This window comes from Strigops habroptila, chromosome 13 (genome assembly GCF_004027225.2).
Source record: "Strigops habroptila isolate Jane chromosome 13, bStrHab1.2.pri, whole genome shotgun sequence".
Classification (NCBI taxonomy): Eukaryota; Metazoa; Chordata; class Aves; order Psittaciformes; family Psittacidae; genus Strigops; species Strigops habroptila.
Genome location: NC_044289.2, coordinates 4,700,612 through 4,725,904, shown reverse-complemented (window position 1 = coordinate 4,725,904; position 25,293 = coordinate 4,700,612). Strand labels below are relative to the sequence as shown.

General features: G+C 40.3%; 1 protein-coding gene across 3 annotated transcripts in view; it reads left to right on the top strand.

Moving 5' to 3' along the window:
* Window positions 1-25,293, top strand: part of LOC115615267 (cadherin-4) — a 460,442-nt gene that overhangs the window by 286,036 nt on the left and 149,113 nt on the right. For all 3 annotated transcript variants that reach the window (XM_030503209.2, XM_030503210.2, XM_032920281.1), the window contains one exon: window positions 8,911-9,087. In XM_030503209.2, the coding sequence (XP_030359069.1) occupies window positions 8,911-9,087 (177 nt within the window). The remainder of the gene's footprint in view (window positions 1-8,910; window positions 9,088-25,293) is intronic.

The window sequence follows — 25,293 nt, the reverse complement described above, 5'->3', positions numbered from 1 at the left end:
CAGGCAGAGGCGGGTGGCCTCAGCAGGCTGTCGTTGCCACCAGTGAAGAGCAGGATTTCAAACACTGTCTCCATCCAGCGACACATTTAAACACAAGCTTAAATGTCATCATGCAAATGGAGATGAATTGAATGTGTTCACATGTTCAGATTTAAGCATTTGCTTAGGTGCGCTGTGGAATTGAGGAATTAAAAGAAGAACAGCCTTTTCTCAAGAGCTTCTTGAAATAACCAAAGGATAACTTGAAAGGGCAAACTTGCACACAAGCACTGGGGAGAAGTACTAGAATGAATTACTTTGCTTTGTGCTAAAGTAGCAGTGGTGCTTGTGATCTCTTAAATCTCTTATGATCTTTTTTCTTGCAAACATTGTGAAGAGAGGGTATATTTTTACATTTGATTCATTATGATTATTTTAATTCATCTATCTTCTGAACCTCATGGCTTTAGAAAAATAAAATGAGATTAAAATTTTTCACAGGCTTGTTAAGGGGTGGATTTGCTCCCGCTTCTTTCTGTGATGAAGAACAGTTGTATTAGGCAGAGTTCTAGAAGCAAAAGAAATGTGTTTTGGAACAATTTTTCACATAACTTGTTAGAAGTTTTATCTAGGAGGAAGAACTCAGCTTGTTAGCCCAGATACTGCACACATTTTTCTCAACAAGATATGTGCAGAATGAGAGAAGTAATATCAAGCTGAAGTAGTGGGGTTTACTATATAGTATATGACAAGATCTATTACCTTTATTGCTGTCCTGTATGTATTGGAGAAGGTAATAGCTAGGTAGTATTCTGTAATTTAATAGCCATGCTCTTGAGAAGTACTTGTAGTTCTGAAGCCATTGTGTATGTCTTCTTCCAATTATGAGAATGACATTAACTTGACGATAGAAGTGTCTTCTTGTAAACACTAGAAGGTAGAGTACAACAGTAATTTAGATGTTTCTTAAACAATCCTACCTAAGAAGCACTGTGAGATTAGATTTTACAAAGGGAATGTGAAAAGGTCAAGTTGATGTTGGGAGCTATACAAGCAAACAGCCTCATCAGAACTTTTCATATTGCGATAAGATGTTCAAGCCTTAAAATAAGAAAGAAAAGTGCATCAGGAGCTGTGCTTTGCAGATGATGTCGTCTTCTCCTGTTCATTGGAGGATCTTGTGGTATTCAGAGCCTGACAATGACAAGAAGGGTATCACAGGTGCTTGAAACCTGTGGGAACCACAAAAGGTTCCACCAAAGGCAGATGGATTCTTTATATACCGGCTTTGGCATGTGATTCTTCCAGAGAATGGAAGAGGGAGAGCATCATTTGAAATCTCGAAAGCAGTGCATGGTCCAGGAGATACCTCTAATCATCACTGTGGTGTGCATACTACAAAATAAGTTTCAGCACAGCTCTGCCTCTCCACCCCAGCCGAAACTTCCCTTGCCCTAGAGACTTCTTTCATGTTTCATGTCTGCTCAGTAATGAACGTGAGCACACTGTTCTGCTAGTACTAAAGCAAAGAATATTGAGGTGTGCTGGTGGCTTACCAGATTTCAGCTTAAAACAGCGATCATTTACCAAACATTTAGGCAAAGAGAAGGCGTGAGTTCAGGTGATTTCTGAATTTCAGTTAAATTGTACTGGGAAATCAACTTCTTTCTATCCCAGTGGGTCACATGGTCAGCAGCCACCTGAAAAGCCATGTTCTGGCTCAAGATGCAAGCTGCAGTCTATGGCTACAATGTCCTTATTTGGGCCATGAACTTTGTTAGTTTTTCTGATCAAAAAGAATAAATTATATTCGGGGTTTTTTTAAATGAGAGTTTTCTCATTCAAAGAGTCCACCTTAGTGGATGTCTCGTTTATCTGCAGTCCAGTCTTTAGTTACAGTTGCCCACTAAGGGTCTTGCTGCATCTTTTGTAAAGAAAGGATGATCTTCTGCCAGAGCTACAAGCCAGAGTGTTGTTCTCCCTATTTAAAAATCCCCTGGTTTTACCTGTTATGCTTCTTCAGCTTTTTTCTTGCTTTGCAGTCCTATAGCACGAAGGAACGTTTTTATTCCTCAGTCACACTGAGCAGATTGTATTAGTTGTATCGGATAAAATTTTCCAAAGCCTGCAAAGCCAGCCAGGTACCCAACAACCTCAAATTTGCATGCATGCCTCATTTTCCAGATCTCGAGGAAGAGAGCGCATAGAGGCAGTTGCTCGGCTTTGACACAGACTCCTTGGGAGCAAGGGGCCTTTGGCATGGCTGATGCATGTATATGCATTTTACGTGGCTCATTCTCCTCCTCTGGGGGCAGTAACTCTGTTAGATTTTAGGCAAACTTTTTCTTCCCCGTCAGCTAATGTGTTCTGGAAGCTCATGCACTTGCCAAATCTGACAATTTTTCTTACTAATTGACTCTAATGTGAACTGCTCCATGCAGCCCCACTGCTAGCTGATAAAAAAAAAAAAAAAAAAGTAATGAATTTTTGCTTAACTAGCTGATTTAATTAAAATGTTTTATACTGTACTTGTATGGTTTCTATAAATGGAGAGGTAATTTTGTTTAATGAGTTCCTAACTAAACATAACATTCCTGGCTGTACGTAGCTAGATTTGATAAAGGTCACAAACACTGAGATTCCACTGTTTGCTTTTGTGAGTCGTGATGATCAAACAGCTTGTTTTGGCACTTGAAGTATCCTGTCAGGATTGGTTCCCTCCATTCCTGTTTATACCAGAAATTATTAGTATAGTTTTAGAAGCAGAGGGGGCTCTTCTCTCTATGTGAACACTGTTCATTATCTTTAAAGTGGAAGTCGACTGCCAGAATCACGTCTCATTGTCAATTAGTGGCTTCTCTGCAAACACATTAATTTAATGCCCCTGCTGAAGAACTGTGCACATTGGAACATCTTGCTGCTAAAACACTAGTTTTCAGAGCACTTTGACACAAATCACTCATGCATAGCAATTTATGCCATGATGGTAATGGGACGTGACATGAAGCTATCTTTGATTAAATTTACCACAGCTTACAACTATTAGTAAATAGAGCTAATACAGCTAGTCATAACAGATTTTTAGAAGGTGGATAAGGAGAAGAACAGATTATGGATTACTTACCTGTGCAGTTCCTAAAGAATACCTTCACATAGAATGGCTGTAATAAGTGAAAGTCTAAAATAAAGTCTGATCTTAAGACTACTTTTTTCTTGTCTACAACTTTGTCAAATTCAGCAATGACCTAAATAAAAAAGAATCAATTACCCTAAAATAAATACATTTGCTGTTTGTTTTCTGCAACCCTTTCATTATACTGTACGAGAACACAAAATGAAATATCTCTCTCTGCTAAAAGATCAAAAACTGGCAAAATAGTGCATTTTGGGAAAAAAGGGCTCATTCGTCCTCCACTGCCATCCCTGATGTCAGCAATGCGTTGTCTCCTTAGAACAGAATTCATGCAAATGTTTATTTTGCAGCTCTCTCATGTTCCTTTTGTTAAAGAACTAAGCTATATTTTCATTGTCTTTTTTTCTGTTTGGTAAATATCATTTTCTCCTGTCTTTTCCACAGCTACCATGGAAACAAGCAAAAATGTTTCAGATTAAATATTTTTAAATAGATTTTTTGTTTTTTCCTTGGTGGAAAATGGTACCAGTTTTCAAAATGAGTATTGGTATAGGAGATGAAGGGAAAAATGTTTGAGCAATGGGCTAAAGGTGGCTTTGTATCCCTTTGTATTGATGAAAATATATTAAAAACAAGTTGTCTCAGTTAAACCCAGGAATGACACTAGAAACAAACCAAGCCAAGTATTATTTCTTTTCTGAAAATATCTAGTGGGAGGTGCTAAAGAGACTAGGAAAATAATAAGATGGGCTTATAAATAAAACGCGGGTTAAATCGTAAATAATTTTGATACTTTGGAAATAAAAGCCTTATTACCTCTCCTCAGATTGCAAGTTCTTTTTTATTCCAAGAATAATATATTTTAGTGCTAGATCTAGACCATTTTGTTTTGCAGGTTGAGGCCTGTAAAATTAATAATCTCCAACAAATGTACCCTAAAATGCACTGTTATTTATATGCAGAGAATGGTGGTTTATTTACCCAAACATTAGAGTGATCCAAAATGTTCAGCTAAGCAGGAACACAAAATATGATATTATATTATGTAAATGGGTTTGTGATACGCTCTGCTGGATAATAACTTCCAGATGTCTCTGTAGCCAGAGGCTGACGGATATCAAAGGCAGGTTGGCTGGGAGGGGAGACGTGCCAGCTGGCGAGACTGGCTACTGCTAAGTGTAGCGGAAGGTGAAAGCTGGTATTTCTTCACACTCACTGGTTTTATTTGTGGACTAGTGAAAATTCAGTGACTTGCATGAGCAGGGTAGGGCTTGAGGGGCTATAGAGTTCCTGAGTGTCCAGTTCTTTCAGTGAATTATTTTTTGACCTCTTCTGTGAGTTTAGTCCAAGTCTCCTAACAAATGAAAGGGTGACAAGCCACATAGTCTAACACTGGCTAGCTAGGTGGTTATTCTGACTTATCTTTTATTGCCAGTGCTAAATGCAGACAAAGAATCTTCCTGAGCTCTCAGTGCCATAGTGTAAATAGAGTTAGTTGGAGAACCATACAACCTCACCAGTTTGGAGTAGGATTTCCTAAATCGGTTTGGTTTTAAAGTCTGACATTTCCTAGGGGTTTAGCTACGTACCCTCTTCCGAATGCAGCAGGTTGTATTCACCGTCATTAAATGCAATGCTGGACTGAAAAGGAACTGGAAATTACTCCTGTAAGATGCTATTGAAGTTACTGACATGGACTTTGAGAAAGCCCTACACCTTCTGTGGAGCAACTTTTAAAAAGAAGGATCTTTGCATAATCCTTACAAATGAGACTTCCTCTTTCAACCTCGCATTGCTTTCTGAAAGCTTGACCTGTCATCTCAGTGAAAGGTTTCTGGTTGACTTCAGTATGTTTTTAATTGACTCTAACTGATAGTCCCACAAAACCCAAAAGAGTGGCAAGGCAATTGTAAGGTAGATTCTGCCCCGCTGTACTGCTGTTAGTCCTCAGCTCATCAGTCTGACTTCTTGACTGAACTTGGGGAGGATGGTTTCTGAGAGACTTCCCCTGTCTCTGCCCACAACAAATATTGTAGTTGAGCTTTTCAGAGAAAGGAGCATTTTGTTAGCAGAGGATGCAATGGCTGCATTATGATTTGCCCATATTGGCGTTGTGCAGACATACATCGCAGTTATGGGCTTATAAGCCCGTTGGAGGGGTACTGGACAACTCAAAATAAGGTTTCCAGAATGTAGGCTTTAAAGAATACAGCTAGCACAGTAAGCCATAAAAAATTCTGCCCTAATATGAATGCTAAGGCATCAGATCCAAATTTTCATAACAAATTTACATCCCAGCATGGTGTTTTCTCCTGTTGTTTTAATTCATCACATGCTTTATAATCACTTTTTCTCCTTGAACTTGAAGGTTTTCCTCTGTCCTTGTTTTCTTTTCTAGCTTAGCAATGTCCTAAAGTAATAGACAGGCATAATTACTGAATTACCTGATATTTTATATCCTCATTTAATTGTCTGTGAATTGCCAAAGACCATGCTTACATGTTCCATGTTTGGTGTTTGATCCTGTTGTAACGAATTATAAATGTCACGATGTAATTTTCAGAATGGAGAGTGAATTTATTTTATTTATTATCTCCATTAGTAATAATGGAGAGTAATTTAACACACTGGGCGTGCGCTTCATGGACCGGGTTCTCTTTTGCTGCTCAAATGTCCATCATCCTTTGGCCATATGTAAGAGGTGATGGCACCTCAGAAAAGCAACTGGTGCGAAACCACCCTAAAGCAGTAGCACTAAAGGTGCTTGATTTGACTATGAGAAGAACTTTGGACAGATTGTGTTCTGATGACACTGCAAAAGGTAGAGGAATATTTAATCTTCTGAAAATGTCTGTCGGAGATTCTGGAAAGCATATGGCCAGTAAGGCCATGAAAGAAGGAGCAGTTGTTCTCTCAGTGAAAACTGTTATTCAGCAAAACCAGAATTGGAAGCTGTATTTGTAACTAATTTAATTTGGTGTCACATTCTGCTTTTGAGTTGAACTTTAGATCCTTGCAAACTCAGAAGTACAGGAGTGTTTTCTGGGGCTCACGGTCAGCCACTGCTGTTATTCCAGAGATGTTCTTGGATGTTTCAGTCAGAGATCTGAATAGTGCTGGCATTTATACTCACCAGACTTTGTTACTGCATTTGTCTCACAGCTTTTAAACAGCAGAAAACATGTACAACGTATTTAAACAACACCAGAGAAATTAAGGTCATGAGAATGCATTGTCAACAAATGAAGATAAAAAAGAGCTGTTGTTTCAAAGAAAAAATTGTTGTTGCAAGACGCTTTTGAAATTCTACATACCAAATTCAGAGTCATGTTGATGATTTATTCTAATGTAGGAAAACATCATCAAGAGTGACAAGCAAGCTAGTCACTGTCTAGTCACCTGCCAGCAAGTATTTCAGAAAGACTAAAAAGGCTGGTGCTGCCTTGCTGAGCTGACACTAATTATTTCAGTATACATGGAGCTTTGGGATTCGTGTTAATTCTCAAGTCTGTCTTTAGTTCAGACTCATTCCACTGTGTAAACTCAGCAGAGCACAAATTATTTGACCATCCTTTCATAATCTGTCCCCACGCTCACTTCCCAATTATACAAACTGATCCAAATACCTGCTCTCAAAGGATCCCCATTTGGGAATTACAAGCGAATTAAAAAAAAAAAGGGGGGATATCCACTTTTGTGTTGCTCATGTCTGGTAGTCCTATTCCATGTTGACATTCATTTCTGGATCTCTTCTTTAGATAACATTGTTTTCCTCAGTGTTCAGAAAAGATATTTTTCTGGTGATAAAACCCTTTTTAGATGAAAACTTTATCGGACATAGCATATTGCATACCATAGGAAGGATAAGGTCAACAGTGCCTACCAGTATGCTGAATATCCCAGAAAATCTACTGCCACATCATGATGCTGTTTCTGTGTTCATTATACATTTAAGGAAGTATTTTTTAGAAAAAAACATCTAGATATTGAACAGTGGTGTACTGATCTTGCACGGGCTTAGTGACAATGCTTGTTGAAGGTGTTTACACAGCAAAACGCAAAACAGAAGTCAACTTGGTGGCGGGAGGAGGGTTTGAGAAACATTCTTCTGTGTGTGACTGAAAAAGACCGTACTTGTGTGTTCTGTGGAAATTCAGCTCTGGAACTGGCTCATTTTTAAGGTCTGCAGAAAAAAAATAGCTGCATTTTTGCATGAATGCTTTCAACCATTGCAGCTGGTGGATGTCTGCCCTCCACATGTAATAAGGATTGGAGCTGTGATCAAACTGTGAGAATGGTCTCTGGGCTGCGATGCCTATCTCTCAGCATCCAGAAGGTCCATGCAGCTTTGAGGCCACCACTCAGTTCCACATACTGTTTAGTTTTCATATACTATATAGTTTTGAGGTGACTGCCTACTTCGTTGCATTTCCAGTTCAAGAACTGAAATGTGCTAATAGATGTATTTGCATCAAACCATAAACACTAAAGCAATGATTCCCACTGAAATCAGTGTCTGCAGATAACTGCTTGCAAATGTGCGTAGGATGTTCGAGTTTCTACATTTGAAGTAAGAGAAAAAGTGAGTGTGGTTTAAAATTGCAGGAGCCTCAGAAAATACCTTGAGTTTTTTCCTAGTGTGTCCTGTTTTTTGGAGGGCATTGGCTGTTGGGTTGTTGCGGTTTTTTTTGGGGGGGAGGGCAAGAAAAATAGCTGAAAATTGTAAATTTCAGAGAATAGTTATTCCCACTGGATCTTACCTCAAATGAAGAGAATATGACTTGCAGTCTTTCTGATTTATGAAAGTTTAAACATTTTCTGGTGGGAGTGCAGGTCACCATATGGTAAAAAAAGCTTGTCTTTGTTAGTTATCTTTTCTGCAGGCTTAACAGAAGTAATGCCTGGAATCCTAGAAAGCCACAGAATATTCAAGTATTAGGACTGGTTAACCTCTGAAGAGCCTCTGCAAATCTACAATTCATTGATTCATCATTCTATAAGGCTGAAATTTTCTAATAATGAAGCAGACTCCTTAAGTCCAAACCATGGCCACACAACATTTTAATGTGCAACAATGAAATATACCAAGGTCAGAATCTGTAGTTTAAAAAAAACTTAACGCAGAGGGACTCAAAGGTGCCCCAACTAATACAAGTTGTTACTGATGAGACGTGCTACTTCTCAGCCTATGTGGGAAGAAGTGTAGTTGGGATTTGTGTTCAAAATCCAGCTCTTATAAGAAGGTCATTTGTCATGAAGCACTAAGAAGTTGCATTGATTCACCTTTGCAGCCACAGAGCTGACTCTTTTGGTTGTGGTTTGGCAGGATACACCTGCAGAACCACAAACAGGGTTACTGTATCCCTGCTAATGCCAAGGAGCTGGGTAACTCTGTACTATGAAACTGGACCCATGACATAGGCAGTAGAGGAATTCTCTCTCTTTTCTTGCATTCTGGTAGGTTTCATTTATTAGAAATTTGGAAACCTCTTTACTCCAATGTGTTGCTAAATCTCCTTGCAGCTGGTGTAATGAAGACAATATATTCTGGAAGGCATCTTGATTTGAGGGTGACAGCTCCATATATTTGTGAAAATGAAGTGGCAGCAGACTTGCCAGCAGAGCGTGTTTTGTCTTTGTGATGCAGAAATACATCATGTTAATAACAATAATTTTCACGGTTATGTGTGACCATTTGCACACAGGGAAGCGCTGCTGTTGGGAACAAGGTCTTAAGGAGCGAGGTCTTAAGGAGCGAGGAAGACACTAACTGGTCTTGCTGTCTTGTTTCCAAACAGCCAAAAGGAAGGAAGACCATGCCTGGAGAACCAGCGCAGCAGCAAAGCGACACTCTGCTCCCCTGGCGCCAGCATCAGAGCTCGAATGGCCTGCGGCGGCAGAAGCGGGACTGGGTCATCCCACCCATCAACGTGCCGGAGAACTCCAGGGGACCCTTCCCACAGCAGCTGGTTCGGGTAAGTTGAAAACAGAAACAGAAATAATGATGATAGTGGTGATCTTGCAGTGGGTCTAGTGACATAGTAGGTGCAGTGCAAGCTCCAAGTCCATGCCATGGGAGATCTGGCTTGAAGCACAGACTCTCTGCTGTTCATCTCTCGTGCAGGAAAAGTTGCCTTTTACACGCTGCTGAAACACTTCTTTTCCAAAGCGATGTGTCCCAGTTTTCCCTCCCGCAGCTGAACGGCAGCCTCATCGCCTCCTTCCAGCCAGTCCCTCAAGAGACGCTGGCGTTGCTGCCAAGATGGCACTTTGCCCGTGCTCTCATCCAGAAAACGGCTGCAGGTGGAAAGCTGGGCTTGGTGGCACCCAGCGAGGAGGGGGTGCTGTATTCCATCCCTTCCATCGCAGAGCCGGGGTACAGATGCGTGGCGGGGCTGGAGGAGGTTGGCTGCCTGCCGCTGCTGCAGATGGATCCCTCATCCTCTGTATGTTACTAGTTTCTTTCTTTATAAGGATGATCTCCAAGATCAAGTTCACCCATGTGGTTTTCTGTAATGATTATTGGATGACAGGAAAGAAGAAGAAGGGAAAAGGGGCTACTGACAGACACTTTTGGTTGATACATTATTGCTGTTGAAAAGTGTTAGCAAAATACGCATACATGCTGCTATTCCTCTTGCGGGTGCTGGTTTCAGGTTTTGGAGCAGTAAAAAGATTAGCTGCAAAAAAAAAAGAATTCCCTGGCAGACTTTTTCAGCTCTTCCCTTGGAGGAAAATGGCGACAATTATAAAATTTCAGAACTTAATTCGAGCAACAATACTGTGCCATTGGCATCCCTTCTCAGGAGTTCACCTAGTCATCCTGAAACAGTGCCTGGATTCAGATGAGTTGTCCTCATTACCTGCTTCACACTGATTATCTGATACTCTTCTGCACAGCCCATGTCTGGGAGGAAAAAAGGAGCTTGCCGAGTCCTTTGGAAGTTCAGGTGAAGTCTGCAATTACTCATGCAATGACTGAGAGTGCATGTTCCCAATTCACCAAGTATTGGGCAAACCAGTTGTTGGCATCATTTCTTTGCGCAATTAGGGAATTAGGACAAGGAATAAAAAAGGAGCAGGTGGCAAATGTTTTTATGTCTGTCCTGGAAAAACAGGGGGGGAAGCCAAGGAGTCTTTGTGTGGTCAGCAGAGCTGGATATGGAATGACCCATTAGTGTGTTGTCCTATGAAGTTGAAGAAATGTCTGAAGAAAAGCCTAACCTTATGTGTCAAGAATATCTTTCTAAATCAGATTAATAATTTAGATTAATTCCTTAATTCCTGTGAAAAATAAGCAGGGTACTTGCAAATGAACTCATGCCCTGTCCCACTCCCTGCTGATTTCTTTTGAGCTTTGACTAGACAGTGAGAGGACAACTTGGCACAAGCTTACCATGACCAATTTGTTGATTTATAAGGACTGAAATCTCTGTGTCGCTTTTTCCCCCTACAGTCTGGAGATGAAAGAGAAGGACTCAAGAATACAAAACTCCAGTATTAATAAAAGTGACAAATAATAAATTTTATATAGGTACAGAAGAATTTATATTCATCACTTAAACTACGAATAACCTTGGAAAGATTACCTAGCTGATGGAAACACAGAGCTCCCACATTTTCAGTGATATATTCCATTGCAGCTTTTAAATACAGATGCTAGAGGAAACACTGAAAATGAAGTAAAATATGGGGTTGGAAAGAAAGAAATGACTTACAAAGGGCTGCTTTCCTTTTCACCTGACATACAGAAAGTATCATAATGACAGGGAAGATCCTGCAAAGAGGGCAACTTGGTTAAGCATGACACCCCTGATGTTTCAGGGTTGGGTTGAATTTCTGCTCATCTGCAGCATCTGGGCCATGTGCTGGCCTCTGAACCTGAAGCTTGGGTGATTCCTAGCAGGAGTTACAGCTTCCCCTATTAGACTTTTCTCTTTAATTATCCAGAATAGGATAAATCAACGTCTTCAAAGACCAGCACTATCTGATTATTTCCATCCACATAATCTTCAGATTGCCCTGGAGCATTCTGCTGTCTCCTAGATCTAGGTAACATTTTTGATCTGATTTCCCATGCTTTTGCCCACTGGGTGCTGAGTATTTTTGTGTCCATCTGCTCACAGACTGGAGCTAGAAGTGCACACGTGAAGTTACAGCTCAGGTCCATTTGTACGGAATGGAGTCTGTCAGTTTTCTCTGCTACTTTATATAAAGCATTCAAACCCAATGCTAGTTCCTGGACACTGAGCTTTTTTTCGTCCAGAGAACCATGCTTTAGCTTACATTTTATAGGTGTAGCTAATGGAAACCAGTCCCTCCATTATGTTATCTTTGGTTCTGGTTAACCGCAAGGAGAGGGAGGGATGGCATGAAAAATCTGAATGCTGAAAACCCCAGAGCCCTACCAGAAGTACATTTTCATAGTACCACTTGCTGTTTGCGTTTTTATAGGTTAGACTACTTTGAAATGCATAGGCAAATCTTTCAGTTTCCCTCCTACTCCTGCTTCCTATTGTGAAGGTGAAAATTCCATTTTATGGAAGTTGACTAGTTACTCGTCAGTATTTTTAGCAAGGCTGTACCTGAGTGAAGTTTAAATCATAGTAAAAGTGAATGCAGCTTGATGGGAGCCACATACCTCGAAACCTGAACCTGTCTGGTTCAGGTGGGATCAACTATAATTCTCTGCTCATTAAACCATTTCATTCTGATAAAATACATTAAATGAAAAGTTTTTAGAAAGAAAAAGAAAAAAGGAAGATGTCAAAACATTATCCCTGCCAAAAAAAAAAAAAATCCTCTGTTAATTACAGGGCTTTTTCTTTCAAAGGAACATCCATGTCTGTTCATATGCATCAACCGCACTAACTAGGAAATGTATTTCAGTAAGATAATATGTAAAAAATAATAATAGGAATTTCTGATTAGTTTTGGCTATTGAAAAGATATTCATAAAAGAGTTTAAATAAACATCTGACGTGCATAAGCTAAAAATAACTTTTATTGTTATGAAAATGTTTTGCAAATATTGGTTTTGCCTTTCAGCTGAGAAAACAGTTAACAAATTTTATTGATACATGCTTATTTATTTGTAAACATTTATGAAAATCTTGGGTTTAATTTCCTTGTGTTTCACTTCCATCTTTGTATTAGGAATAATATTTTACATGCTGTGAAATATTTTACTGTAGTGAGGATAATTTCATTACTAATTGTCAGGTAGTCTCATTATTACAACTATGAGGTCCATAAAAATTCCCATTAAAAATACAAAACCAATATGAAATCCCCCTCCTCCTCCAAGCAAATGACTCATGCAGGCACACTGATCAACTAAGATAATATATTAAATAGTTGTGTCCTTGCTGAGTACCTTCTATTTTCTGACTCATCCATTTTAGCTACATGTGTAGCTAATTCTTAATTATCTATCATCCAGTTATCTATTAGATAATCTTGTATTTAATATTCTTCTGCACTTCAAAAAGTATCTGCATGAAAAGCGTTAGTTTAAAAGACCAACGGTCTTGTGCAGGACTGGTCTGTGGTCATGGCATGGTTAGATAATCATGGATCAACCACTGTATCAACCACTGCAACCGTATTCACCTTTATGAATGCTCCAAACTTCCAACTTTATCTCCAGGACCTTTCCACATCTCTTAGGAATCGCATGTCTCTAACTTGATCTGCATAGACCCTAATTTTTCCGTCTTGCCTTTATTAAACTTGAAACTGAAAAATGTGGTATTTGCCCATTAGATCTCTTATGATAAACAACTTGTTCATTATCATTACACCAGCAGTGAAAATCCACTGAGGATGACTGAAACAGGATCTTGGTGCTCTTACAAACTGACTTGATTGCATGCTACAGGCACAGCATGCTCTCTCCTATCTGAGCACTGGTAATCTCAGGCACAAGCATACTAGAAGTAATCTAATGTGTACAACAGGGAATAAGAGGGAAGGATGCATTTTATGTAAATTTAATCAGAAAGTCCTGAAGTGGTTTGGAAAATTGGCAGAATATAATACACGTGAAGACTCTTGCATTGCTTCTTAGCAGAGGTATTGATTGGTTGGGTTTCATGCTGCACGGTGCGTGTTGATGGAGCAGACAGCTCTTCTTAGTGCACTAGAAAACCCTACGATGGACTCATGGGCAGGTTTAGCACGTGTGAAGCTCTACAGTGAAATGGGATACTTAATATGAAAAAAGTTGATAGCACACTCTAGACCTCCACAGCCTATTTGTGTGCTGTAGGACACAGATCCTTCCTGCCTGGTGCAGGAAATAAGAGTAGTGAGACAGTTCTCCAAAAGTCTAAAATCACAGAGTTACACTGAGCTGTGAAATCCCCACTGGCTTGGACCATCAGCCCTCACTATTGCTGTTTCAACTCATCAAGGCTATTTCAGCATGTGCCTTTGCACTGTTTTACATAGTTTTATTGTAGGAAATCCCTCATGCCTCCTTGATCAACCGCATTGCTTACTGCTGTGAAATTGGCAGTTCAGAATCCTTTCACTCCCAGCTGCAAGACAGATGGCATTTGTCTGGATGAGAGAAGGCCGAGAAAAGGCCTTGCAAATGCTTCCCAGAGGACATCAGACCTTACTTTTCCTGAAAGACATGGACAGCCTTGATTACAAATAGGCCTAGATCTTCCTTGTTCTTACTAGCTTTTGCTAGTTCTGGCTCTCAGTAGGTCTCGCCTTTGGTACCCCCGTGAGCATCACTAGCTGAAATTCAGAAATTGGGTGATTTGGTCATTATTGTGACACACAGAGATAGGAAGAAGCAAGCCCAGAGGGTGGAGAGCAAACAGGATAGCATGCAAGTTGTGTTGCTCTTTAGAGGCACAGCCTTTCTTTGAAAGCTGGGTAAAGGGTGTAGATTGTAGCAGCTCTTGACTGTGTTTTCGTGCCACAAACCAACCTGACACCAAAGAGAGAAAGATTAGCAGGAAAATGGTTCATTAAGCATTTGTGTTGCCACAGTCTTGGCTCTGGTATTGATCTGTCCTCTGTGTATGTGTTACCAAACAAGGGCTTGGCACATTCGGAATGAATGGAGAAAGGGAAATACAACACATGGCTGCTTTCTTGACACATCCATTGAAATTTCTTATAAAAACATAGTTTAAAGCAGGTTCCTAAACACATACCACACTATATATATTCCTCAAACAACATTCATTCTCCCTGGTGTGTGAAGATGTCATTCTTAATCTCCAGCATTTCACAGAAATAGAAGGCCAGATCCTGATGTAAATTCACATGTCCCTGCCAAAGCTGGTGGGGCTACACCAGTGAATACCATTTGGGAATCTAGGTCAAAGAAAGCAGATGCCCAGTGCTTTATGGGCTTTACAGGCATGCACACATCCAGCATTATGGATTGAAAAGTGCAGCTACAGCATAAATGCTCCATTTAAAATTCTCTTACAACAGCATTCAAGCCTATACTGTAATTATACATATTGTATTTCCTTGTATTCAGACCCATGGGGAATTTATATTGTCCTTGCTAAAGCCAGAGGGACTGAAGGAAAGCAGTCATTTAATGATTCAGCTGTCTTGGGCTCTATGATTTAATCAATCATATGAAAGAAATTTTTAGATTCTTTGTGTTTAGAGTTCTCTTGTCTGAGCAGAAAATGTTCCCTTTTTGAATTGCCTTAATAGCTGTATTTATGCAGCTGAAAGTTCCTTAAGAAATGAAAGTAAAATCAAATTGCTGAGAATGCCTAGATAATTTATCGGAGAATATTCAATTAGAATATATTAATATTTTAGATTTCCATCATTAATTTAATATTCAGAGATTTAATTTAGTCGTTGAATTGCTGTAGTGCCATGCGTGGGTAGGTTGTTAGGCTGAGTGCTTAAAACACCTGCCACAAATGGGTGAATCTCACTTTGATTCCCAAGAGCACAAATGCCTTTCTACTGACGTAAGTCTTGCAGCAAAAACTCAGACACTAAATCTTGCCTGTGCTCTGCATTTTTCCATAATTGCAGAATGGAATAATACAATCTTCTAACAGAAATAAATGCAAGAGCCTTATTTATTTATGCATTCAAATCCAGACTGAAGGGGAATTTGGTGCTTTGTGGGTCTGAGTTTGTCAGTGTGTTACTGAAGAATTTCATTTTGCCAGCCCAGCCTTGTTACTTGCTCAAGGAGAACCATCGTAAGTGAGGTTGAGATTTTAAGGTGATTGACACTTTGCAGACAGATATCAAGGACTCCCATTGCACAGTTCAGCTAAAAATACTGCCCTTGAGATTTCGCCATTTTCCAAGATGCTTTGGGAATAGTAACATGAATGGAAAAAAGCCCCACTAAATGATAAAGAAACACTAAATCATAAAATGCCACGTGATTTGGAAGTGATACATTTCCATCAAACATGGTGTCCCAGCTGCACGAAAGAAATGGAACCAATTTTTAATTTTCCACACAACATAAAAACTGAGATTCTCAGAAGCCATTGACAGCAATGAGACTGCTTCCACTCTGATGGAGAAGTATCAGCATATTTCAGAAGTTTCAAAATTCATTGGTAGCATTTCTGATTTTCTCCACAGTTAAGCAGAATCTCAGGATGTTGCTTTTTTAGTTGATTGTTGATAGTATGGGTTAAAGTTGGGTCGGGGTCCAGGTGCCATCATATACAGGATCAACACTGATCCTGTAATGATCACTTTAAGTGCTCTGAAAGTGTTTAAAGAGCACTTGGTGTCTTAAAACTTACATTCATGTATGTGGATGATTATTTACTGTTGGTACAAATCTTGGCCAGATTTATGATAATAGATTCCTGAAAAGGAAAGCTATCACATAGCCACCAATTTTGCAAGCATGAAAAATGGAGAAGTTACGAAGAATGAAGGACAGCGAAAATCTGGGGTGCAGTGAGTCAAGCCAAGAGGGTACAGGGATAACAGGTCATTGGTCTGACCTTATGTCAGATGTTTTAAACTGTTTTCCAGTCATTCAGCATCCCTGCAAGGCGGTGGGGGGGGATATACTAGCAGGTATTTGTGACCCTGCCACCAACTGCTGCTTGTTAAATACATATTGTAAGTTAGAATCGTAGAATTGTTTAGGTTGGAAAAAACCTTTAAGACCATCGAGTCCAGCCATGATCCATACATACTTCTTTGCTTAGGTACTTTCTTGTACAGAATCTGATCTTTTCATCCTGTTTCCCTAAATGGGGATTGTCTTTCTTTCACAAAGAAGAAACTGAGGCAGGAAAGATGAGTGGCTTTGTTCAAGACCACATTGCTGTTGCCATGGCCATGAACAGCACTCTCTGATATCAGCATCTGGGCCTGTCCTTGGATTATTTGAAGAATCTCATAATGGAGTTGAGTTTTACAGAGTATTCAGAAATCTTTTGTTGATGGCTCTATTCAATCACTTCATTTCCTGTCTGGGTTCAGCTGCTACATCTGTGCATCGGGTCTGCTAAGGTACAGGCTTGTTTTTAAAATGATGCAAAGGTGCTTGTCCGCCACGACCCAGGCACTAAGCAGCGGCTTCTTTTCTCTGCTAGGTCTCAGTCGATTCCTCCACCACCACCCCCATCCTGCCCTTACATTTTAGCTCCTGCTCCAAGTTCACGTTGGGAGCAGGAAATGTGGGAAGCACAGAAGGATAAGTACCCCCCGCGTTGAACTGTCGTACCAGGCATACTGCAAAATAGTTCATCAATCACTCCAAAGAGTATTTAGCTGTAATACCCCATTGCACATATTGCAACATATCATTACATCCCCATCCTTTCCAGAAAGTGAGATAACTGTAATAGCCGTTCAGTATGGCTGTCATTATGTGCAGAGGCAAAGACAGGAAGGCGTAGTCAGAGCTAATGTACACAGCTCATGAAAGCTATTGAAAATCTGTAAAGACAAGAGTGTACATGAAAACAGTGGGTTAATTTGCTAGGAAAAAAAGCTTTGGTTTTGCTCATGCCTTTTCCAAAGAAAAATAGTAACAAGGTAAAAAAGCTGAAACAGGAACGGAGACAAAGAACTTGCAACCTGCCTCTTTGCTGCAGTAGTTCATTATTTAACACTCATCACCCACATTAGTAATAGGTTACTGTGGGACTTGGCTTCGTGATGAGTTGAAATGGAGTCCCGAAGACATAGTGGCACTGTGTGGGTGTGAGTTTGGATTTGCAGAATGATGGTGCAGATATAACCTTGACAGCTAGGCTGTTGCTGAAATTCACTGTATCAGGCTGGAGTGAGATAGGAAGCAAAAAAACCATCCACGCTTTTTAATTCCTTACTATAGCGTATCTTCTTGCTAGTCTGCACTACTGAAGAATTAAATTCAGCACCTTGGAATTTCAGATGTCAGCTTTTAAAATTTTAGACAATTTACTCTCGGGATAATTTTAAGCTTTCACTGCTGCAGTTAATTTATTTATAACTGCTGAGATTTTTCACTGATAAAGGTGTCACCATCTAAACCTTTCTCAGCTGTCTCTAATGCAGACTGATGAGAGCTGTAAGCAATGGTTAGATGATGGGGCAGCAAAGAGAGGAAGTGCAGTAGTTTACCACAGTTTTGTTAAAGGCCCCATTTCTTTGCAGTTTGTTCTTTCCCATAGCTCTTACCATATTTATAATAACATTCAAATTTGTTGTTAATTTCCTTAATTTTCCTCCTATTTGAACAGTTAGACAACTAAAAAACAAACAAACAAAACCTTGGATTATATTAAGGAAAACATTTTGCCCAAGGCAGTTTGGGTATCTGCAGATGGTACTGAAAGTTTTGGCCCTTGTTCAGCCAAACAGAGATTTTAAGTATGTGCCTAAATTTGAGCCTTTAAGTAGCTCCAGTGGCTCGTCTGAGTCTATTTAGTGCCTGGAAACTAAGGACACGAATAGTGCCATGCTGGATATAGACCAAGCATTCAGCATTATGCAGTACCAATATCTTTGGCCATGCTTATAGTTTTTCTTCTTAGATTCTCTATTTTATTTACATTTCTTTTCATGTACTGGAAGCACACAGAGACCACACTTCCAGATATGCACACACATCCAATCTTTTGCATATGTCATGCAAGCATATTCCTTTTTTTCCTAACCAAGCCACCCAAGCAGAGCTTGGTTTCAGGACCAGGTTGGACAAGGCTTGGAGCAACCTGGTCTAGTGGAAGGTGTCCCTGCCTGTGGTAGGGGGTTAGAGCTGGATGAGCTTTATGGTCCCTTCCAGCCCAAACCAGTCTGCGATTCTATGAATTTCTTTTCCCTCCACAACCTAACAGAAACTCAGGCATCCCCTAAAAGCCCCTGGAGCAGCTGGGCAGGGTGAGCTCACCCTGTAAGAGGGACAGGGCTTTGACTGCAGGTGTAGGAAGTTTTGATTTCCTCTCTATGGGAAAGTGAGATGTGTTTTCAGCAGACCCTGGCTGTGGATATTCTGTAGAAAAAACCTCCAGGAGGAGTAGGGGGTGTTCATGCTTCATGAAGGATGAGAGAGATGTGCTGGCAAAGGACTTCAAGGTGAGTGATTTTTTGGAGCATAGTTCAGGGCTTAGCTAGAAGCAGCTGGAGCAAAGGAAGCTGCTCTTACCAAAGCTCAAGTGTCCTTTGTAGAAGAGAGCAAGCTAGCAAAAGCTTGAAAATGAGGATTTGGTGTGGCTTGTGGTGTCATTTCATACCAGTGGAGCGCTGCTGAGCATGCACCCAGCCTTACACAGCCCTGGTGAGGCTGTGCACTGTGTGGTGCGGGGCTTCATCACTAGTTCATCCCTGGGTGTTGACAGGCAAGTGAGGAGAGAGCAGCTGAGTGTGAGGACTCAGCAAAGACTGTTGTGCCAATAAGATGATAGTTTAGAAAACTTTCACATTACCCATGTAAGGGGTCTCTTCCCTGCCTCAGGTCTGTGCATGGTTTCTGGGATATGTATGTGTATGTGTATATGTATGTATGCATATGCATTATATGGGGTACAGCTGGAAAAGAAGTTATGCAGAGTATTCAGCCTTGTCATAATGAACCCTCTGGGTGTAACCTCCCTTGCAAAGCTTTACGTGAGTAATTCCACTTTGGGGATTGGGATTTGGAGACTAAGCCTAAGTCTCTATGACTCAAGATACAAACCCCTAAACTAGAAGTTTCTAGTGGAAATATTAGATCTTTAAATGCCATAGTGCTGGGACAGTTCATCTTCTTGACTCCTTCTTTCACTCGTGATCTCCACTCATCTTAAACAAAACATTACATGACCTTAATGGGGTTTTTGCATCTGTGCTTGGGTTTATAGCCCTTTTCAGCTGTTTCGCAGTTGACTTCTTTCTTTGTGCTTCGAGGCTTTGTGAGCTGTAAGATTTATTTAAGCAAAGAAGCTAATTTTATTGTTGTAAAAAGTGGGGCAGTTTAAGGAAGGAGAAAGGCTGTGTGGGCTTGTTTCTGTCCAAAAAATGAAAGGCACACATCGTGTTGTGAAAAGATTGAGCATAAGGCCTGTGGTTGCCCCTTTAGAAAACTGTCAACCTGTGGTCCTCCAGCAGCCCCCTCTCTCTGCTAATGAAACTGCTCTGGAGAAAGATACAGAGCTGTGGTGCCCCTGTTACTATGGGACTTAGAATAATTCAGTGGAAATGGCCAATTTGCTGTATTTCCAAGTCACTGTGAAAAGTGTGGCAGCTAAAAGGCAGTGTTCCTGACCACATCAAGCTATTTGGAGTTATTTCTGAAGTAATATCACTGGAAGCATGATAGTAGAGAGAGGGAAAGAAATTAAGATTAAGAATCTGCACTAAAAAGTGTTGCTAGCTAATCTACAGCTCTCTGAAGGGATTTCTGTGAGTTGGAAAACAAAAATAAATGTTTGGCCATCTTACATTTTCAATGGTGTGGTTTGCAGTGAAGTGATAATACAATTTACTTACCAGTAAATGGCATTCAACTGCACCATGAAAAGAAATTAGAGTAGAAGAATCAGACATCATCAGAGTGTAAATCTTTTGTGGAAGATTATAGCAGTTATTTATTATTTGAAAGCAAAGATTTGAGAAGCAAGGTGGCAGTTTTCTTTCAGTGATGGGAAATGCACCCTCTAATGTCTCCATGGAAAAAAGAAAACGCTGCACCAAAGCATTCCCATTCAGCTTGATGGCAGAAACACTATTCGTTAGCATCTGTTTTTGCAGGGAAACTCCTGTTAAGAGAGGAATTAAAATATCGGTGGAAGCATTTCCAACAACTGTCTGGGTTTACCAAATATTTTTCAGACAGTGTTATGTTTATGGCACAGATTTTTGTATGCTAAAGGAAAATGCAATTCAAAATGTATGAAACACCTGCTATGTCTTTTGAGCACCTAAGGAACAGGATGGCACAACGTATATGTATTCCTGAAGTTGTTAAAAGAAAAATAACTTTCTGTTATTCTTTTTGAACCATAACCCATGGTATCTGCAAGTATTAAAACATTTTCTTATAATTTTTTAATTAGACATGAATACAAAATTTAACATTTGGGTATAACATGCTATTAGGAGATCAGCTCTTTTCCTTCTCATTCTGTATCCATCCAGTTGTTAAATGTCCCCCTCCCTTCCTTTTTTTTTTTTTTTTAACCTCTTGTTCTTAATGAGACTTCCTCCTTCTCCCCATGACTCTTTATGCAAGCAACCTTGGCTCTTGATTAATCAGTAATTAGGGAAGGAGTCATACTGATTTCAAGTCTCTAGTATCATACTCTCCAGCTGAAATTCAGAACTAAAATCTAAGGGAAAGCCGTAATGTCAATATTATGCTGTGTCTAACCATATGATGACAAAATCACATCAGAGTCAGACCAGGCAATATCTGTTTATACAGACACAAATCTGTCCTGCTTGATATCGAGTGTAATATAATCATAATTCATTCCCACAGCTGCTTTCCACACACATTCCCCGTTATTGCCTGCCTTTTTCATGATCAGCATTCAATATTTCACCTTAAAGTTTACTACACCTTCTGTGATCTTATCTGACACATGCTGTTTCACTTCATGTTTGCTGAGCAGTTAGGGCCTAATTCAAAGTTTAATGAGCCCTCATTAACCTCTGTGAGCTTTGGATCAATCCCTTGTAGTCTAATATGTTAATAATGCCAGGGTATTATGGAGTTAAAAGCTCCCATACAGTGGTCTGAGGATAAAGTCACTGCAGGCGTGCTGCTTAATGGGGTATTAATTGGATAGAGGGTATTCATAAGTACTGAGCACTAAGTGTGTATATTGTTCAAAGAAGAGAATAAATGCTGGATGGTATGATCTTAAAGGAAGGAAAACTTGAGTTTCCTTTTGCATCAGTCTTTACTATAACTATGCATCAGACATTTGTACTGAGCACTAAGTGTGTATATTGTTCAAAGAAGAGAATAAATGCTGGATGGTATGATCTTAAAGGAAGGAAAACTTGAGTTTCCTTTTGCATCAGTCTTTACTATAACTATGCATCAGACATTTGAGGAGTTAATGCAGACCAGGGAGAGTTTTGTGGCCCAGGTTAATGGGTGCTGTCGCACACAATTCATCTTCCCTCTTGTAATCCTGTTCTGAAGTTCTGCCTGTCTTGGCTCCATTAAAATTGTTCTTCAAGAAACAAATTATTTGCAAAAAGGTGGTAGCATTGGAAAGGATTCATCAAAGGGAGCTGCTAATTACATACAACAGCTTTTTTATTTCCTTTTTTCTTCTCTGGGATAGGGTGCTTTCAACACATTGTTTAAAGGAACCTAAAATGTCTAGTCTGAGCTCCTGATGCTGGTAAATCTGCTGTAAGCGAGCCATCAAGGCTGGCTTGTGTTTCTCTGGACTACTTGGAAGATTCCCTTGAGGCTGTGCTGACAGAAGACCTACCCCAAGGCATGTCAAAGCAGCCCATATTTTATAATGTTTTCTCCTTTTTACCCTGTCCAGATTTTAAAGACATTTTAATTCTTGGAGGTGCTGTGTTTATTAAGAGCCACAAAAGGAGCTGCTGGGGCCAGGGGAGGAGGAGGCTGCTCTCTAGTGGGGCTGTGAATGGCCCTGCTCTCCAGACCCCCTTCTGCCTTTGTTTCCTTTCCATCTCCCATCACCCCTTTACAGCCCTGACCCATCCAACATCCCAGGGACCCAAGCAGAGGCAGAGCTGGACTCTGCCTGCAGACCCTGCATAGGCTCAGCCTGCCTGACTCCAATCTCGGCACTTACCTGTGTTGCCCAGATTGCCTGTCTCAAAGATAAGAGCCCTGCTGTGCCTTGCAGGGGATTCGTGAAGACAAACATGTTTCTGTATTTCTTTGTGTTGGGAGCAGTGCAGTGATGGAAGCTACATCTCTGCCTTGGGCGGTGTGCAGGGAAGGATCAGGCACAGCAAAGAATTAAACCCTGTTGATTTAGATTGCCATATGGGCTGATGGGAGTTAGGTACCTGGGTGCTTAGCAAATCCTGCCTCATACCCAGATGCCTTTAAAGTGTGGATCTTTATAGCTTAGGACCATTTTCCGTTTCTTCTTTGCTGTGTCAGGAGATAGGCCCTTATGATAAAGACAGACAGAAAGTGTGCATGGCCCTCCTTGACTTTTTATGCTGTTTCAGATCTTTAATGGTAAAAGTACATGAAGGAAAGAGCATAGCAGTGTGGGAACATCCACAGGGTAGGAGTGAACCTTGGCCTGGGGCTGTGGAGCCATCCTGTTGCCCTCCAATTTCCTACCTGTAATGCAGAATAAGGAAGACTGTGGGCTCAGATACAGACCTCTTGAGTTGTAACAATACAGGTGGACAGGGATAACCTCCTGCTGGTCCTCAAACCTGCTTGGGCCTGAGGGAGAGAGCAACACCTCACGCTAAGCTGGTGGAAATGGCCAAACTACCCTGTGCAAGGGGGCAAGGGCTGTCAGTGCTGCCTGTCCCAGTGACATGGGTCCCACCTTCTCACCAGTCTGACTCCAGCAGGCTTTGCTGGCTTTTATCAGGGAAGGAGGACTGATTCCTTTCATTTATTTATCCTAGATATTCCCTGCACTTCTTGCTTTTTCCTTTCTTTCTGTGAAGCTACAGATGTACCAAGTCCTGTCTTCCCCCACGCAGCCAAGTGCTTTTCCCTTTGGGCTGGTGATAAGTCACTTTTTCTCCATATAGTGAAGAAAAAAAGAACAATCACGTATGTAACAATTATAGAAATGTTTTTCTGGAAACTCCCAATACGTGCTAACTCCAGAAGACATGTCCCAGTTCTATTTTTCTCTTAAACAAAAGGCTGCATAGTGGTTGTCTCTATACTGCCTGTGCCAGCCTGCAGTTCTCAGTACCAGTTCTTGCCTATCCTAATCGCATATGTGTGAACATATATGCTATGAAGAACTAGGAAATTGTACTCGATTTGGTACTGTCCTTTTTATTCTTTGGTTGATGAAACAGCTGCTAAAATAAGCCTTCCCTAAAATAAGTTATGTAATGCCCTTCTCTCCCCTCCAGAACATTATTACATACCTGCCTTCTGTGTGTCTTGACATTCCCAGTGCTCCCCTTGGACTTGTCTTCTGTCCCTCCATTTTGGGTCTTATCTACTTGTGCCTTCACGTTTTAATTTTGCTGTTGTGTGTTCCTGGGAAGATCTCCCCATGTGTTTTCCCATCTCAGATGGTACCCACGCTGCTGCTCTGCCATTCGGAATTGGGAGTTGGTCACAAACCCTAAAAACTGGGAGGCCAGCTGAAGTCTCACGTCTGTAGTTCTTGCACCTTCAATCTCCAGTCCTACATCACTCCAAACCTTTCTGCTCAGGCACGGGGGTAAGAAATATTTAAAAACAAAAATAAAAAATTAATTTAAAAAAAAAAAGAAAAAGAAAAAAGGTAGATCTTCAGTGACTCCAGGAATTAAGAATGTAAATACAGAGCAATCGGTGATGAAACCCAGAGCACTCCCACTGTTGTCTCTCCTTGGATTTACATACCAGTTAAATGTCACCACTCCGGTTTTCTTGAAAGGCTGCTGTGTTTTCTTACAGGACAGTGTGGGTGCAAGTGTGGATATTTTACAACTGAGGATATTGCTTTAAGGATTGAATTAAAGTATGGGAGATTTAATGAATCTTCTTCATTCAGTCTCTGTGGTTGGGCTTTTTTTATTTACAATTATAGATCTGTCTGATTGAGAAAGATGTTTATCCATTCAATTTGATGATGAATGATCAAGAAGAAAGTATGGACAGGATGCTTTTAGAGGCTTTCAGCCCTGTAGTTTTAGCCACTTATGCTGATAGCTCACACTGGAAGATGGAATGTGAATATGAGAAAACATGGGAAATAATAGGAAGAAAATGTAGACTCCATTTCTGATGAGTTATATTAAACCCAAAGATCTTCCACTTCATAGAGATATTATTTAAGTTTTATACAGCTTTTGAGATTATGACAAGCTGAACAACTTGTTCTGGCTTGGTGCTCAAGCTCCATATGGTACTACTTCAGCAATTTGATGTGATATTATGAATAAGAGTGCATGAGTAGTGAAATGTTTGGGGTTTTTTGTATCATATTGGCCTTCTGCAGTAGACGTTAAAAATGAGTTCTGTTTAGAGTAAGGAAAGGGAGGAAAGAAACGAGACCTGTGGGTTTCAGTAGTATACTAGCAGCAAGCAAATGGAAATGAATTTGTGGTGATTAAGAGATTAGTTGCTGACAGAATGCCTTGGACACATGGGGACAACCCATGTTCTACAGGCCCCGCTCTCCTGTTAGGTGTTGTGTGGTACAACGCTAATACCATCTTTGAGGAAAAAAATCTTTATATGCTGGTTTCTATGTTTGAGACTAGTGGTTTGCAAATAATAATTGTTATACAAGTGGAAATTAACTTGTGTGTGTAAAAATAGAATTTTAGGATAAATATGTAATCTCAGACAAGTATATGAAGGTAATAGCAAAAGATAATAGTAAAATCTCAATGTACTTCTGTAGAAGGGCCATCACTATTCCTTACGTTACTTTTCTGCTAGTTATAGGAATTCCTTCCTCGCATTGTATTGTTAAAAGCAGTTCATGGATAGCAGAATGTGGCTGCTGAAATTTGGAGGATGAGGTAATGTGAAGTCTGATAGAATTCACAGGTGGTGATCTCTTAGTGTGTTAAGTCCGGTTTATAGTGAATTC